Raw genomic sequence first — 17,139 nt, forward strand, 5'->3', positions numbered from 1 at the left:
AGTTGATTACCAGATTTATGGGTTGCTGAAGTGGGGACTCGCTTGAGGTCAAACGATGCAGTCAGGTTGTTGAAGTCAGCAGCCTGTGGTTTTTCCAGGTGGATGTTGAAGTCACCAAGTAACCACCAGAGGAGTACCATCCTCGGGGAATGATGACAGAAGTGTGTCCAATTCCTCCAAGAAGAGTCCAAGGTGCCCTGGGGGACGATATATAACTACAACATGTGTTTTAACAGGGTAGATGACAGTGACAGCATGAAACTCAAAGGCGGTGTTGTTGCATGAGGGTGCAAGCTGTTTGAATTTCCAGTCATTAGGAATAAGTAGACCAGTTCCTCCGCCCCTCCCTGATATGCGTGGGCTGTGGGAGAAAGTGAAATTATTGGAGAGTGCAGCCGGTGTGGCAGTGTCCTCGGGTTTGATCCAGGTTTCAGTAAGTGCTAAAAGAGAAAGACCAGAATGTTTGGCAATAGCTGTGATGAAATCTGCCTTGTTTACAGCGGATTGGCAGTTCCATAAACCAATAGGAAAGGTAATAGAGGTAGTGCTGGATGCTGAAAGAGTACGCAGGTTGCTAGCATTAGCCATGCGTGGCCTTCTGCGAGAAACTACAGTAGAAGCAATTACATTAGCCACTATTTGTAATTTTATCTTATTTGCATGTTTATTCAACACGTTCATTTACTAGTTTTGCCCTACTTAACAGTTTATTATAGGACTATTAGATGGTAAAACATTTTTTTGTTGCCACTTTCCAGAGATAAGTTAAGTGGGGAACAAATATGCTGCTAGGAAAGCTGGTCACGGAAGATCATGGGAAGAACTGGTGGAGTGAGAAATAAATATGGAGCAGGATGATGGTACCACGAATAGTTAGGACAACAGAACTTTGCTGAGGTCATTGGGTGGATACTCTCTTTTCTTTTCGATGATAGTGTATGACAGCTCAACGAAAGGCCCTTTTGTTCATTGTTATCCTCTTTGCATCAATTCTATGGTTACGGGTGATTTCAACAAAAGTCCAGGAGCAAGGTTTAGTGACGCGTCCGTGCCTAAGACCCAGTAATTGTGGTTTGAGAGACAAGAGGTTGATTAAAATGATGAATTATACTAACCGATGGTTATTGGAAAATACAAAAAGTTAGTGTGCGTCTTCGGGTAGGAGGACAGAATATACAGTACAGAAAGGGATAGTTGACCCAAAAATGTAAATTCTGTATGTATTACTCACCCATAAGGTGTTTTTAAACCTGTTTGAACTTCTTTGTTTGGTTGAACAGTAAAAAGAAAGATGTTTGGAACTTTTGAAGAATGTTAGGGACTGACTCTTCTCGGGCACCACTGACTATCATAGCAGAAATAATTATTCTATCATTTGTTTTTGTTTTGTTGAACACATAATAAAATATTTTGAAGAATTTAGGAAAACAAACAGTTCTGGTGCACCTTTAACAACCAGTTTAATGGTAATCGATGGTAAATAAATCCTCAGTTGCTAACATTTTTCCAAATATCTTTGCGTTCAACAGAACAACGAAATGTATACATGTTTGGAACAACTTGAGGTTGACAGATTTAAAATTTTTGGGTGAGCTATCCCTTTAACTCATTATGATGTTTTCTAGTTGGTTTAACTAACAATTTCGTGTTGTTGTTCTAATACGTGGGCCCACAAGAAAAGCACTAAACGTTTAATATTCATGTGTGCGTTGATGTGGATATATGCACATCCACCTTGATGCCGCTAAGTGGCGCTCAAAGGTTTGTGTTCTCGTGATCAGACCTCATTGTGAAGCGCGAAGGAGACGCAATGTGAGGTCGTGTTTGCTTTATGTCTATGGGTCTTTCAGTGATATAATTTATACAAACTCATAATATAATCATGCCTATGAAAGGCAGATTTCCCATACGGCGGACGCTGGAGTATCTTCAGAAAGGAGAAGTCGTCTTTAACAACTCGGTGAAGATTATGACTGTCAATTATAACACGCATGGAGATCTGAGCGAAGGAGCAAGGTCAGAAAAACAACATCATCACCTTTACATATGCAAAAATGTATATAAAAATACTGTAATGATAAACTGTAGTAAAATTCCAAAGGAATTTAGACCACAGCAAATATGGGACCTTGTCTGTGAATACGTCATCATTTTATATTATGTGAAAACTAGCATAAAAGTTTCATTTCGATCATTCAATTAGATTTCAATTTTTGACATGGCTTTACTCAGTCAATATGAGTAGTGTAGTACAGTGTTTTACAATTTTCATTTTGATTCATAAAATTAAATACACACTTTCATTTTTGATTCTCTTCCAAAAGACTGGATATTTAAGATATGTTCTTTCTTTAATTAAAAAATAATTGTAATGACATTTGATGGCTGTTTCAGCAACCATTTTTAATGATGTCGTTTGACAGGAAGTTTGTGCTCTTCAACATCCCACAAATCCAGTACAAAAATCCCTGGGTTCAAATAATGATGTTTAAAAACATGACTCCCTCTCCCTTCCTCAGATTCTATCTCGGTAAGATGAAGATCTTGATCAGTCTTTCATGATGCTGACAGCTGTGTGGTCATATTCTGATGATATTTAACATGTTTTCTAGATGATGGTGAACAAGTGCGGATGGATGTCGAAGGAAAGGACTACAAAGAAATCACACAGCATGTGAAAAAGATTCTGGGCAAGTCAGAGTAAGTCATTTTAAAATGTGTAAATGATATGATATCAATCATTTCTTTATTGGGCAGTTCCAGCGTTACGGATGTGACAGTTGCAGTCAAAACCTGAAATTAAAATCTATTTTATTACCAATGTATTGAGTTTGTTTTGAATATATTTAAAGTTATGGAAATAAACATGGGTGTGACAAAAACAACACTTTTTTTTATCCATAGTTTATTGATTTCTTACAAATAAAATGATTACAGACACATTTGAGAGACAACATTGTTGCATTCCTAAGATTTAAGTGTAAAAACCAGAAGAAATAACTGCATCAAAGAACGTTTAATGCTTTTTTATTTTCATTTATATATATTTTAATATAGCCCATTATGGAGGGGCAGTTCTGAGAGAGCCACTTACTTGACAATGAAAAGTCATGCTTTAAAATACACATGACAAGCTCATAGATACACATTGTTTATATCAAAAGTTCAAGTGTGGACCGTTTTACCAATTTTAATTTGTCATCATTTGTCGTTCAAAAACTGTATATTGTTTCTGAGGGTATGTATCCATACAATGGAACTAAATGGGGCTCTTAGTTGTGTGGTTACAAACATTCTTTACAAATTAATTTCTTCTTCAGATTTAATTTTAATGATACGATACTGACCAGAATGTGCGGTGGTCTTCTGCCACTTTAAACATCTGTAGTCTGACACGTTGTGCGTTTAGAGACACTCTTCTCCATTCCCCTTTTGATTCAATGCCCAGATCTGGCCATTGACAAGATAGCTTCTGCCACTCAATGGATGTTTTTTGCCCATCATTCTTTGCTGTAAATACTCTGAGACGGTTTAATGTGATAGATGAGCAGTTTCTGAAATATACAAATGTGCTTGTATTCATTCATGTGTCGCTCTCTCTGTCCACAGTAAAGTCCTCGAGGCCGAAGCTTTGGCTAAAATGGAGTTGTCAAACCCTGCTAACTTTGGGCCCAAGAAATACTTTCTGCGGGAGTGTATGAGCGAGGTAGAGGGGCAGGTTCCTCATCCGCGTTTCGTGCCTCTTCCCAAAGAGATGACCGGCAAATACAGAGCCAAATTGGCTGCTGGCACAGACGATTAAGAACAGTTTGAGAAGACCTCAAGTCATATATGTTTTTTTTCTGTAGCATGACGTTCTAATTTAAATGATGCCGTTACCTAGTTTTTTTTACTGTAACTGTCAATTTCTGTAGTAAGAGATTTTTCCAAAAATCACAAAACCCCATGAAGTTTGTGTGTTACTAGCAGAAATGTAAATAAATGTACAACATTTGATTGACTTTTTCTTGGATCAAACCACAACATAAAAGATAAAATGAGAATCAGGAATATTATGTCAGATTTTTTTATTAGTGTTCCATTTATGGTATTGTTCAGTGTAAACAGAAAACATCCAAAAGCTAATGAGGATTGGCTGTTCACAAGTAGTCTTTACCACAACATCTGTGATTATTACAAAAGCACTGCATTCAGCTGTTGTGTTCTTACATACATGGTAAACGATCATTTCATAATAAATCTATAATTTACAGTTTATGTATATTCTTTACTAGAACGCTTTACATAGCTCACACAGACAAAACACAAGTCACTAAGTGTTCGACATCTGTTTGTGGTATGTACAATTATGTATTACTGAGACATGCAAGTCATTAACAGTAAGTTACAGGAAAAAACGTAAGCATATTAATTGTAGTTTTTGCATTTTGAGAACAGAGCGATGAAAACCAAGACCAGTAATAAAACATTTGTTTTCAAAAAGAAGCTGTGGAAATCAGGACTGTTAATGGATTTCAGTAACACAATGAAAGTCTGTTTTTTTTGATTATACACCTTACAAGTAAATCAACCAAGAGAATTAACATCATATCATTTAACATTGCAAATAGAATTTCAGAGCCACACAATGTTTTAAAGAAGTGCAGGACGTCAGGGACTCGATCAGTTGAAGTTTTGATCATACATTAGATCATAATCAAGCAGAAGAAAATATTAAACATTACAATTCTGCATTTCAATTTGCTGCTTGAAAAAAATTTGTTGAGAAAATCTTCAACGGACGTGCATAAAATACTGACTAGGTCGGATGAGAAATGCTTACACCGTTTCAAACCCGTTTTTCTCAAACTACCCGTTGAGACATTATGAATTTGAATATTTAGGACTGCTAATGCTCCCTTTTCTTCTTTCTAAAGCGATTTCAAATCAAACTCGACGTTTCTTCCCTTCATGCAGATTCCTACAATGTAAAAGTCAGGGTTTGTGACTACTTTTTTCTTTTCTGCTCTTGAAGCGTTCGATGTAGCTCCCTTAAGTTCTCTGACAAAAGCTCCACTTCATCTGCACGCCCGTTTAGTTTGGCGTCAAACATATACGCACGGATATTGTCTATCTGTTGGAGAAGCAGCTCTTCCTCGATCATGTCATCCATTGAGGCGTCGTCGTCTTCATCAAATGGATTGGTTGAGCCAGCTGGATTCCCATCCGAAACCTCTTTAAAAGGGTTCCCTCGATCTTCATCACCGTCCTCATCTTCGAAAGGATTTCCTTGCGACTTTGCCGTACCCGCATCTAGATCATCTTCGGCATCTTCTTCCTCCTCAAATGGGTTGTATTCTTTCTTTCCATTGGCTGCATGACTATTTTCCCTCTTGATCTCTACACTTGAAGAGCTGGTTGCTCCTTCCTCGACTGGAGAGAAATCCTCAGCATCGAATGGGTTTCTTGCTTGTGGAGTTGGTTCCTCTCTGTTTCTTGCCACGGGTGGAGAGTTTCCAAACTTCGTAGGCTTAGACTCAAGGTCTGCACTCAAATGATCTACAAGGTCACCTCCGTCCTGTTCTTCATCTTGAACATTGTCTCTAAAATCTAAGGAAGCCATTTTTGTGTGGACTTTGTTCTCAAGCTCTCTTTGCTCCAGATGTTCAATCTGTCTCTGCTGCAGGTCTGTTTCCTCAGCCAACTTCCGTGAAATCCGAATGGCTCTTCTGGTCTGCTGGGCGTCAAACTCGTCCTGAAGCTGCCGCAGGTTCTCCTCCAGCATGGCCACCTCGTCGGTGCGGTTTGCCAGGCGGGCCTGCTGTAAGAAGGACTCTATGTTTCCAATCTGTTGCAGCAGAGGGTCGTCCAGCTCAGAGCGAGTGCCTGACTGCGGCAGCCAGCCACCAGCTTTGGTCATACGGGGACCTGGAACGCTTCCGTTCACACCGAGGGCCGGGCAGTTCTTCTCATTTTCAGATCGACGTTTTTGTGCCTCTAGAGATGCCTGAGTTTCAAAAAGACAGATGGACGTTACAAGGAATTCATTTACAGCGAGTAAAGTTTATTCATGGTTATACAATCTAACCACAGCACCTGTTTCTCCTGCTGAATCCTTTTCACTTGCTCCTCCTTCCTCTTCTCCTTCAGCTCCTCATATTTCCCCTTGGTAGGCAGGGACGTCAGACCCAGCAGTTTCTCCTACACGGTGTCAAAAAGTAGAAATATTTAAATTATGTGTGCATCCCCTCTGAAGTTTATGTCTGAGATCTTGTTTTTTTGGCGTCTTACCTGTATAAAGAGCGTGGCGGCGTAACGCACCATTTTTTGTAGCTGCAGGGCTTTAGGGTGCGGCGGGACCTCATCTTTTAACCCGAGTGTGAGGATCTTCTTACTAATGCACATACGACATTACAGAAATGCATGATGACAATTCTAATACAGACACTTTCATAACAACGCATGTCTAATTTCTACCTCAGAACATCGATGAGCTCGTAGTATTTTTGTATTTCCATCCTCAATCCAGCAGCATTCTCCAGATTGAAAGCGGTCTCTCCAGCACTGCACAGGACACACAAAATGTGCAATGTATTGACGCGTTACCAGGCAAACGAACAAATGCACATCTGTAGTGGTTTTCTTACAGCTGTTGAGGGCTTACTTGAGCGACTCGGCCATGTGCATGTACTCTGGAGCCTTAGCTTCAACCTTCTCCATACACGTCCTCAACCTCTACACAGTGAAAAAGAATATGTTTGTTTGTATCTCACTAGCTTCTAAGTTCCTATAAGCCTTTTATGTATTTGTTTCATTTTCAATGAAATACTCAAATATCTGTACATATACACAATATCATCAAAATCGTGCATGAAATTGTAAAGAATATTAGGTAATCCAGTGACGTATAAAATGACAATGTTCACCTAAAATTTGGAGCAGAATTACAGGGGTTAAAATGACTTATAACAAAATATACAAATATTAGTTTAGTTAAAAAATTAACTACACAAAAAAAATCCATCAGCCTTTCAAATTTTCTTACGCTTGATCGCGTAAAGTGAGGTGATTACGTCACATTAACGACATAAGCAACCGCATGTGGTGCGGCAAGCCAATTAACACGTTAAACATTCCCATATGTGCACGCAGATTATCTTTCAGGCTTTAAATTTAGTATTTTTTTGGTTGAAATGAAACGTTGTCTATATCAACCAAAGACAACGGAGGGAGGCCAGTGGAGGTGGGAGGCCAGTGGAGGAGGGAGGCCAGTGGAGGAGGGAGGCCAGTGGAGGAGGACGGAAAAGCGCCACAGTCAGAAAGGCCATTGACCTCAGGTATGAATAGAGGCCGACGTTTGCATAAAAAAGACGAAAAATCGGTTTGTTGATATTTGACCATCTGTAGTACTACTTCAAGGTTTATGTATAACACAAGAAATGTAGTGAATAAATATTCTATAAAATAATATTATGTTAGACTGTGCTCTTTTGTGTTGTCACTATGCGCGTGTTTGGATAGACCTAATAAGTGCATGTGCGCACAACGTTTGTATACTTTAACCACCTCCGAAGGTAGAGGGGGTCTCGAGTCACTGGCACTGTTATTTTGGGGGTCCCGCTCTGAAAAGTTTGGGAACCCCTGTTATCAAGTTTTTACAAGTCTTCTGTAGCTGGTACCTCATAGAGTTTGACAATATCAGGTACGTGATCCTTTTCCTCCAGTTTAAGCTGATAGCGCATCAGCGCGTCCATGCAATGATGACAGCAGCGCACCCGATCATCATCTTTCTCCTCCAGAACAGAGGTGACGGAGGAGATGCTGCTAATGGAGCCGCGGCGAGGGATCTGTGGTGCGACCTGTGCTCCGGGAGACCCCCTCTGACCCAGAGTGCCCGGTGCATATAAAGCTTCTTTTGTTCCAGTGGTTAACTTATCTGAAACAAAACATTTCGCAAGTGTTACATGACAGAAATAGAAAAACAATTGTAACTGTATCAGCAAGTGTAACGGATGAATAAATGATAATCTGTAAAACGGTGATACATTAGCTGGATTTCAAACCCCAATGTCTTAGACGGCATTTTAAAATCAGGCTGCTTTAGTATGCTAAAATTCATTCTTCTACCCAACATCTAAAATACATTTATACTTCAACATTAAAAGTAAAGTAAAAAGTAAAAAGTTCATCAATGTGGGTCATTTTCTTTTTAAAATTCATGTGCCATCATAATCTTCAGTTAAAATTTGAAAATGCACTTCCGCCCTGAAATGACGATCCATCTAAAAGGACATAATTTAGATGGCATGGACAGAGCATCCGTTAACTCATCCCCTTCAACTGTCAGTCTGCTGCCAGTTTCATTTCAAAATCAATGCAAAAATTATTTTTACTCATCCAATCAATTCGCAGTGAAAAACACAAGCCACGCCCACTGATATGTATGTGGTGTGTAGAGTTGTGTGTGTCACTCACACGCCAGCTGCAGTGGCACAAAGTCTGTGCACTTTCTGCACATAATGGAACCACAAAGGCGGCAATGGTGGCGGCGGTTGCGAATGTTGAATTTGGCCCCACAATCCGGGCAGAACGGCACATCTTGATCATTCACCCATGACACCAAGGATTTCTCAAGTGCTGAGAAAACAAAGCAGTCACATTACAAACGATTATTTTAATAGCAGCGGTACTCATTTGTAATTTGCCGTGATATTCTTCACCTACATCTTATCTGCGCCGCATCCATATTGCTTCTGTCGAAGGAGGTTAGCTAGAAACAAACAACAACAAATAAGGAAATCAATCAGATCACCATATGAAGTTCCACTTCAAACGTCATCATTTATCTGAACCTACAGTTCAAGCTTGGCTTGATTTTTATGGTTTTAAGCCCAATTCTTGATTCAACATAAGCATTGCATTCCAAGTGATGCTGGATCTTTTTCTTGCCCCCCCAGTTAAATTAAAGTAAAAAAAGTAAATCACATTTAATAATTGTGGTCTCAATATAGGCCAAAATAATCATGATTATGACTTTTAGTCACTAAGAAAATACTCACCTTTTCCAGTCGTATGATGCATTTGTTGACTTCAATAACATAATGGTCGATTCTTGCAGCTCTGTGCTTCTTGAAAGCATCCAAGTGACTTCGGGTGGCCCCTAGTTTAATGGAATTCACACATTTATTACACTGCAGATTAGGAGTGAATTATTCACCTTGCACACGACGCCATACAGTGAACATACGGTGACTATCAACATTTATTTTAACACACTGAGCAACAACAGCCAAGTGTATTATAACCAAAGTCAGATTCAAAAGCAGAAGGTCGGGTTTTACCGAGTTCCTGCGGCTCCCACATGTAAGGGTCCACCCCTCCATAATAAAACGACTCATAGCTGCTCTCTGTCCGCTCGTCTCCATCCCGCTTCAACAGCTTGTCTTTGGCTCTCTTCGCCTTCTGGACCAGGCCTGAGAAACCACGATAAACATTCAGACTACATCTGTATGTGGTTTTGGTGAACCTTCTAGACCGTGTTTGCACCTGTACAGTTAGGTGTCTAGGCTCGTGTTGAGTTGTGGTCTTGTAAATGTTTTGCAATCTAAAATGAGATCAGATCTGACCCGTACTTACTCTTCAGCTGGCCGCTGACATGCCGGTTGTCTCCAGAGTGCTCTTCCTCAAAGTGGTCCTGTAACTGGTAGAAGGACTGGAGGTCTTTCAGACAGAGGGGACACAGAAAGCCCTCCTTCACCTCTGATGAGTCTTCTAACGAAGGTTGATATATGGAGGCCATGAGCTGGTTTTGGATACGAAGGGGTTTACGCCGCACCTGTTATGACAGCACCAGCCGCACCAGACCCCCTACATCACCTACATCTGCACAAAATATACAACAAAACGATCCATATAAAGAGCACTTTCGTATTAAGTGTTTGCCATTTCAAAATAATTACACGAAACAAATAAACGCGCAAATAATCTTCTATAGTAGGTTGATCGTCTGTATGTTTAAGTTTCTCACGGATTTCTTCTAGTGAACATAACGCAGGCCAGAGTCAAACCCCGGTGAGTGACAGATGACAAAGGAATGTCTGTATTATTCCTTACCGAGATCAGTTCATCTCGAAACATCCCTTTAAATGTGGACGTTTGTAGATATTCAAGCTGATGGAGCTGAGCAGAGGCGTTTTAAAAGAGCAGTAAAGCGCTGATCATATGGCAGATCGTGTGACTCTTTCAGTGTGACCATCGCAACTACGCTACATCCTTTTGTCAAAGCATCGTGTCAAAATAAAAGTCCCCCTCATCTTCTTCTCGGTTTTCATCAGCGGCTGGCGTCCATCGAATTAAGCTCATTACCGCCACCTCCTGCTCCGGAGTGCGGAACAGCGCTCAGTATTCTACTTAACAGCCCTGCTGTCTTTCTCATAAAATATAAGAAAGCTTTATAGTTAACCCCACTTTACCATTTTATTGAAACCTTACAGTTTACGTCTTTTGAATTCCACTTTCCTCATTATTTCCATCATAATTTTACTTTCTTGTTCACACTTACTAATGCACTTAAGATTCACACGTGTTTGTTTCCTCAGCGTGACATTGTTCACATAATCTCCGTATGTTTACTGAGAATTTTAAGTGTACTATTTAAATCGAAATGCCCTAACATTATTCTATATTACCTCTTGATTTATCAATATATATTATATTATGGTTCACTTTCTTAATTAAAATTTAAGAATATCTCATCTTCCCACTCTTCTATTGCCTTATTATCCAAATTAAAACGTTCATTTCTGACTTGCTTTATGAAACGTCCATATCTATTGTTTCTCTCTGTAAAGCTTGCTATACTAATCCACTAATGCACACCATATCCACAAACAGCGGTGTAAATACAACATTTTGATGTCGTATTCCAGGAAACCCCTCCAAATTTCATAAAACACTGCTGAAAGTGATAAACATTATTGTATGTGTTGTCAGTCCTATGAAAAAAAACAAAAATAAAGGCACTTTTTTGTAAAGTCTATTTTTGAAAGTGTATTACCTGAGGGACCCAGGAACCTGCAGACAATTGTTCTTCATTCCAGCAAGTCTCAATAAATAGAGGAAAACTGTTTTTTTCTCAATCATGTTTTCAATAATTATTTTAAAGCAACTCAAGCAATTTTAAACAGACCCTATAACCACACACTGTGGAATAAAAGATGGCAGGCTTTAATTTCACAGTAAACCTCTCAAAACTGAATGTAACCCAGCTGAAAGTGCTTGCAACAAGCGAAACTTGGTGTTGAGTTTGCTCGTGGTGTTTTGGTCCGCCTCCGCTGTTCATATCTCAGCCTCTGATTCGTCTATTGGAACAAATGAGGGATCTACATAGAGTATGAGCTTCCGTTTAATATGTATCACATGTGGATAGACGAAGGTTCAGATATTATACTGAATTTTGAACTTTCCACGCATTATGTCATGTGCTGACACAGCACGTTGATGGGAGACATTGGAAGCGGATGTTTAACTTGAAAAAAACTTGTAGGCCAGAGCAGAGTTTTAAATTTGATGCGAGCGACTAAAGGGAGCCAATGTTACCTAATGAAGAGAGGTTACATTTGTTGACATACCCAGGGTTGTTTTCTTCAGCACTCGCGTTGAAGGCTTATGCTGCTGTAGGTCAGGCCACCTCCGCCCAGTGCCCCATGACCATTGTGAAGGTCCATCAGGCCAATGCGATTAAGGTGTAAGACTGACCCAGGGCTTATGCACCTTCTCAACTCAATGTTTGGGCTATCTTGGCTCTCCTGTGAAATCAGTTGTTTGCTTCGACATCTAGACCATTTGGGCCTATAGGCCAACTGGGAAAAGAGCAAGTCTCTGTGCATCTCTTATGGAACTGGACTCATTCTTGTTAATGGTGCATCTTATCAACCCCTATTTCAGACACAATTCAGCACAGAGCAATATAATCTCCAAGAAGTTTTATGTATGATTCATAATCCCCGGTATAAAGTAACTTGGTCCAACACTGTTATGTATTCCTTTTTTCATACCAGACAACTGAACACAAGGGCTATATACACACACAGATGAAGGGTCAAACAGGAAATGAGACACTGGTGAAACCAATACAGGATAACACACCATAAAGCATGATGGGAACTGGAGTCCTTACAAAACACAGGCAGAACACAGAGTAGCATGGCGCCGTCTATCAGACTTTTCTTCCTGAGAAGACTGAATCTCCACAACAACAGGCCCATTTTACTGAGCAGCATTACATGGATTTCCTATCAAATGATTCATTTCCTTCCCATTATTGCTTAATAAAGAACAATTAATGACACCAAATACATACAGTATTTCTACATTTCTATATTTCAATACACATATATATTATAAAATATGACGTTATCTTCATCAATCAAGGTCATTATAAATGCTTCATAAACACTTTATTATAGTAACTTTGAGAAATCATCCGGCGCAAGCAAGAACATGAATCATACATATATTTCATACATATAGAGTATTAATAATATAACAATATAATAGAATTGCATTAGCTTTTTACCTAAGTGCATACAGCAGTAAAGGTTTGCACATACTTTTTTATATCATTTCATCAGTCAAACAATGAATGTATCATTACATGCCTGTAAAAGCCCTTCATTTCACTGACACTTTACAATTGCATAGACAATCAACTTAAAATCTGATGTTACCCTTTCTTTTCCTTGTAGGATTTGCAGAACTAGCAAACAACTTAAAACATGTAAAGTGATAAAGGTTTGCCAACTGTTCTTCTAAAGCAGGCACATCCGTTTGCTTGACACGATCATTCTTGTTTTCACCAATATATCCTTTTGAAAATCTACAATCCAAATCAAAGATACTGTATATTGTGCTATGAAGACTGAAACACTTTCCCAATATTCAAAATTTGTATGAGCAATGCACACTGAATGAAGCAAAAAGGATTTTAAATGACCCGTCTCATGTACTCTTGTCACAAACTCTTAACCTCCAGAAGAAGATCTAGAATGTCTCACTATAAACAAAAGAGATTTAAGATCTTTGTGCCAGTATCAATTTGAATGCTGAACATGGATCAGTGGGTTTCATGTATAGGTTATGTCAAATATGTGTATTGGTACGCTGTGTATGAATGTTGTGCAGCAGGTTGCATCAAAAAATGTTTTCGCTATTGAGTCCACTACCGATTCCCCTATCAGGGACAATAATTATATTTCATTTCAGTTTACAAAACAGGAATTTTACAAAAAAGGGCTGAAATGTTGCAGGAATTATAATGATCTTAAAGTTAAAATGCATTAAAATGCAAAGCATACAGAAATCTGTCTTTTTAATGTTTTAACTGATTTATCAGCCGCTGTATAAAATCATACTTTATGCTGTTCAGTTGCATGTTACACTTAGTTCTGCTTATGGGAAAAATATACATATTGTACATAATTGATCAAAGTGACAAGTTACATTCACCTCTGTGTTGCCAAGTGCAGGAAGTAAAGAAATATATCTGAAATTCTCTTACCTGAGGTTCAATGTACCATCCACTTGATCGTTTACACTGCCTTAACTCTTCAAACTTATAGGCTGAGTACACAGGAATCTTGTTGCTGGTATCATAAAGCGTGGCATAATAAACAACATCATTTAGCGTTTGGCAGATATTTTGGAAAGCAGGTGTCGGGGTGATAATTGGAGGTTGTTTGTCTGCAAAAAAACCATCACATTGATTCTCAAAAGCCGAAACAACTCTAGCTGAAGCACCAGAAAGCAGCCACAGCATCACCACAGGAAGAAAGAATGTCATGATGACGTGATAAGAGATGAGGAACTTCTCTGCAAGTACTAGAAACAAACATAACATCAACATATACATTTCTCCTTTCCGACAAGTTGTTGGTAGAGATTATACAGTAGCAAATGTTTTACAAGAGGCATTTTGCAACTTACTGGTGCATTTTTATATATACTCATATATTTCCCTTCTTTTTGAATGATATCCCATGATTAGAAAGCTATCCTGTCTAATGTACCTGTAAAATTACTTTTTTAATAGTCTTTACTGGTACACTACCGTTAATAAATCAAGTATTAACACAACCTTTTCAAAAATACATATGCTTTTTTATTAACAATACTGTGGTTAATAATCATTAGTCAACAAACAGTCTAAAATCAATATACAGTCATCATTTACATCATTTACCATCCTGTGCCAAACCTGCCCAGCAAAAATACTGAATTCAGTGTACATGGTATGGGTCTCACCCATAGCTGACAACACTCCTCTAACAAGACGTCCCAAGCTCTTGTCTCCTGCCAAAACCTTGATTTATTGATTTTATTTAAATAATTTTTATTTAATTCATTTACTTATTTACTAATCTTTGCCATTTAGTGATGTATATTTTGTTTTCATTTATTAAGTGATTAAGCTAAAAGCGGTTCTCCTTTCTTAGCAGTTTAATTCACAAAAATGGTTTAACACCATAAAATATAGATGTTATCATTATAAAGCAACAATATGGTACACTTGCTCACGTGTTCCCCCATTTGGTTGATAGTCGCTATTGTCAGTTACTAGTGTCGTAAATACTGTCGCTGTATAAGCTTCCCTGTGGGCAGTGCAACGCGCGTGAACTTGTTGACTAAGCTGATTGCACAGAAACGAATGCTGAAATGTCGTTTGGAAACTCTTCTGCAGGGGATGGGAGGGGCTGTGTGTACCAACCCGAACACTGAACTGTGAGAATCCCGTTTTTGTAATAACTTTTCTTAGTCCCTTATTGGACAATTCTCCCAGAAAAGCAGGCGGCATGCCACGCGTCAACCCGCGAGAGCCAGGAAAAAAAGCACGCCCACGCGTCAACCAATGAGAGCGGGAGAAGGATCATGTGTACACCTCAACCAGCTGAAGCAGGAGAGAGAGCACTGCGTTTGCGAAATAATCGTACGGCTGTATCTGTGTTTTATAAATGTGATCAAACGAAATACTCTACGGATATGCGAAGGATACTTACTATACGAAGTACTCAATATAACCAGGAGAAATGCATAAACTGTCTGAGTAATAGCCACTTTTAGAGTTGTTCTACCACTGAAATCATTTTAGTGATATTATTTTAAGATCGAAAAACTTAAAGGTGTTGCTTTAAAAAGAAATATAATGCTGTTACCTGTTGTCATACACCCTTGTAGTCTGTCTGTATTGTGTCCCTGTGTGTCTTAGTGTCACTTGCGTGCGTAGACACTTGCATTTATACAGTAGATTTAAGTCATGTGACTTGTGCACAGAACAACCTGTGGTGTCTTAGGGAGGTACTTACAGATTTTTTTGCAGAATTTCTTAATTTCCCCCAACTTCCTTCTCTCTATTTGACACATCGTTGAACAGCTCAAAGGATTTAACATCACTTTATTAAAGCATAATTATTGTAAAATGAACACTTTTCTACTCTAGAACCTGTATACAGCAGGTTGACGCAGATCTGCAAAGCATCATCGGCAAATGTCAACACAGTTATCCAGAGAATCATATTGCAGATTTCAGTTCAAAACCATAGAGATTCCACATTTTCCAAAAAATATACTTAAGCAAAGCACCTTTTTTTGTTAATATTCACTCATAGTTAGTTGTTATTGCTCCACATTAAGCCCAGGTTTCTCTGTGTTTAACAATGTTTAACAGTTTAACTCTGCAGTGTGGTGGAAGGATATAGAAAACAATGACATCCACCTTAACTGGTATACAGCTAGTGTGTGCATATTACAAACTCATATATTGTACATGTCACATTTGGTATTGATATATAGTCTCATCTAGCAGCATTTGATTAATAACGTCTTCAGTTTGGTAAAGAGGTAACTCTGATAAAGATCACACCATATAACCATGTATCCAACAAAGGCACAATAAAGGCTTTATAAACACGTAAAAATGAGCAGTTATACATATTTCTTTATAGTTATTGGTCAGAAAGTCTGCAATATTTTCCATTGACCACTGTAGTTTAAAGATCTTATGTAATAGTATACTAATGTTAATATAAAAAAATATATAAAATATGATTTATCAAAAAGACATTTCACTTGCTTGCAAATCTAATATTACACCTCCGATGTACAGTAACATGAGATTTGTATTTGGTAGTTCTTTAACCCATCAGACTTATAGGCTGAGTACACAGGAAACCTGTTGCTTGTATCATAAAGGGTGGCATAATAGACAACATTACTTAGAGTTTGACAGATCTTTTTGAAAAGCAGGTGTGGGAGGATAATCACGGTTGTTATAAAAGAGAAAATTTATCAATTTGATTCTCAAAAGTTGGAATAACTTTATTTGAAGCATCAGAAGGCAGCCACAGCACCGGCACATGAAGAAAGAATGCCATGATCAGTGTTGGGTAAGTTACTCGTGGGTAAGTTACATTAGTAATTACTAGTTACTAATTACATGTTCAATAGTGTCATTAGATTACTGCACAAATGATTATCTCGAAAAAGTATTTTATAACTTATGACTAATAATTTCTTACTATATCCTACATCAACCTCGATTAGTTAAGCTATTCACACACATATTATACAAAGTATTTAGTTCCCCTTCAGTCGGTCTCTCGACGTTGTGTTGAGAGACGACTGGGGTTTGATCTTGAGAACCTATCATCTCCGAGAGGAATTTCTAAACGCCAATAGGATTGGCGAATGGCCCGCCCACACCAGTCTCCGCCCCGGACATACGGGAATAAAAGGGAGATGGCGGCGGTCATTCATTCACCTTTTGTTCTTCGGAACTGTTTGCACTATATGTGGCAAATTTATTTCTTCGAGAGAGTCTTTCTTCTCCTGCCGGCGCGACGTGGAAGCTGCGGATCCCCTGGTGTGACGACGGTCTTCCCTTCGACTTCCCGGCAAATTCCCACAGAGCCTTATTCTAAAAGAGCAAATTTCCCAGCTGCTGAGCATGTCTCGCAGCTGTGTCCTTGGGTGCGGCAGACTCATTCCCGAGTCAGACGGCCATGAAACCTGCGTCACATGTTTGGGCGTCAAGCATGCTGAAGCAGGTTTCAGTGATACGACATGTCCTATCTGCGAGGACATGTCTATCAAGGTGTTGCGGTCACG

At 38.9% G+C, this 17,139-nt stretch overlaps 3 protein-coding genes across 4 annotated transcripts; 1 reads left to right on the plus strand and 2 right to left on the minus strand.

Moving 5' to 3' along the window:
- Window positions 1-1,786: 1,786 nt before the first annotated feature.
- Window positions 1,787-3,994, plus strand: mrps25 (mitochondrial ribosomal protein S25). The gene is made up of 4 exons (XM_056729749.1): window positions 1,787-2,016; window positions 2,424-2,530; window positions 2,613-2,700; window positions 3,610-3,994. Exons 1-4 carry the CDS (start codon window positions 1,883-1,885, stop codon window positions 3,800-3,802), a joined length of 522 nt encoding a protein of 173 aa, XP_056585727.1. The 5' UTR covers window positions 1,787-1,882; the 3' UTR covers window positions 3,803-3,994.
- Window positions 3,995-4,050: 56 nt separating this feature from the next.
- Window positions 4,051-10,237, minus strand: LOC130407091 (rabenosyn-5). The gene is made up of 12 exons (XM_056729748.1): window positions 10,093-10,237; window positions 9,616-9,861; window positions 9,321-9,452; window positions 9,039-9,139; window positions 8,704-8,749; window positions 8,455-8,616; window positions 7,659-7,915; window positions 6,644-6,714; window positions 6,457-6,543; window positions 6,271-6,373; window positions 6,076-6,180; window positions 4,051-5,986 (listed from the first exon to the last, which is right to left on the minus strand). The coding sequence occupies exons 2-12, from the start codon at window positions 9,776-9,778 to the stop codon at window positions 4,988-4,990; spliced, it is 2,226 nt and encodes a 741-aa protein (XP_056585726.1). The 5' UTR covers window positions 9,779-9,861; window positions 10,093-10,237; the 3' UTR covers window positions 4,051-4,987.
- Window positions 10,238-12,573: 2,336 nt separating this feature from the next.
- LOC130407121 (endonuclease domain-containing 1 protein-like) lies at window positions 12,574-15,224 on the minus strand. Of its 2 annotated transcripts, none has more exons than XM_056729789.1 (3): window positions 15,189-15,224; window positions 13,538-13,857; window positions 12,574-12,856 (listed from the first exon to the last, which is right to left on the minus strand). In XM_056729789.1, exons 1-3 carry the CDS (start codon window positions 15,196-15,198, stop codon window positions 12,833-12,835), a joined length of 354 nt encoding a protein of 117 aa, XP_056585767.1. In that variant the 5' UTR covers window positions 15,199-15,224; the 3' UTR covers window positions 12,574-12,832. The 2 variants fall into 2 exon arrangements, with proteins under 2 accessions (XP_056585767.1, XP_056585768.1); XM_056729790.1 differs by having other exon boundaries at window positions 12,574-13,033.
- Window positions 15,225-17,139: the final 1,915 nt, after the last annotated feature.

The sequence above is a fragment of the Triplophysa dalaica genome, chromosome 18, assembly GCF_015846415.1.
Source record: "Triplophysa dalaica isolate WHDGS20190420 chromosome 18, ASM1584641v1, whole genome shotgun sequence".
NCBI lineage: Eukaryota > Metazoa > Chordata > Actinopteri > Cypriniformes > Nemacheilidae > Triplophysa > Triplophysa dalaica.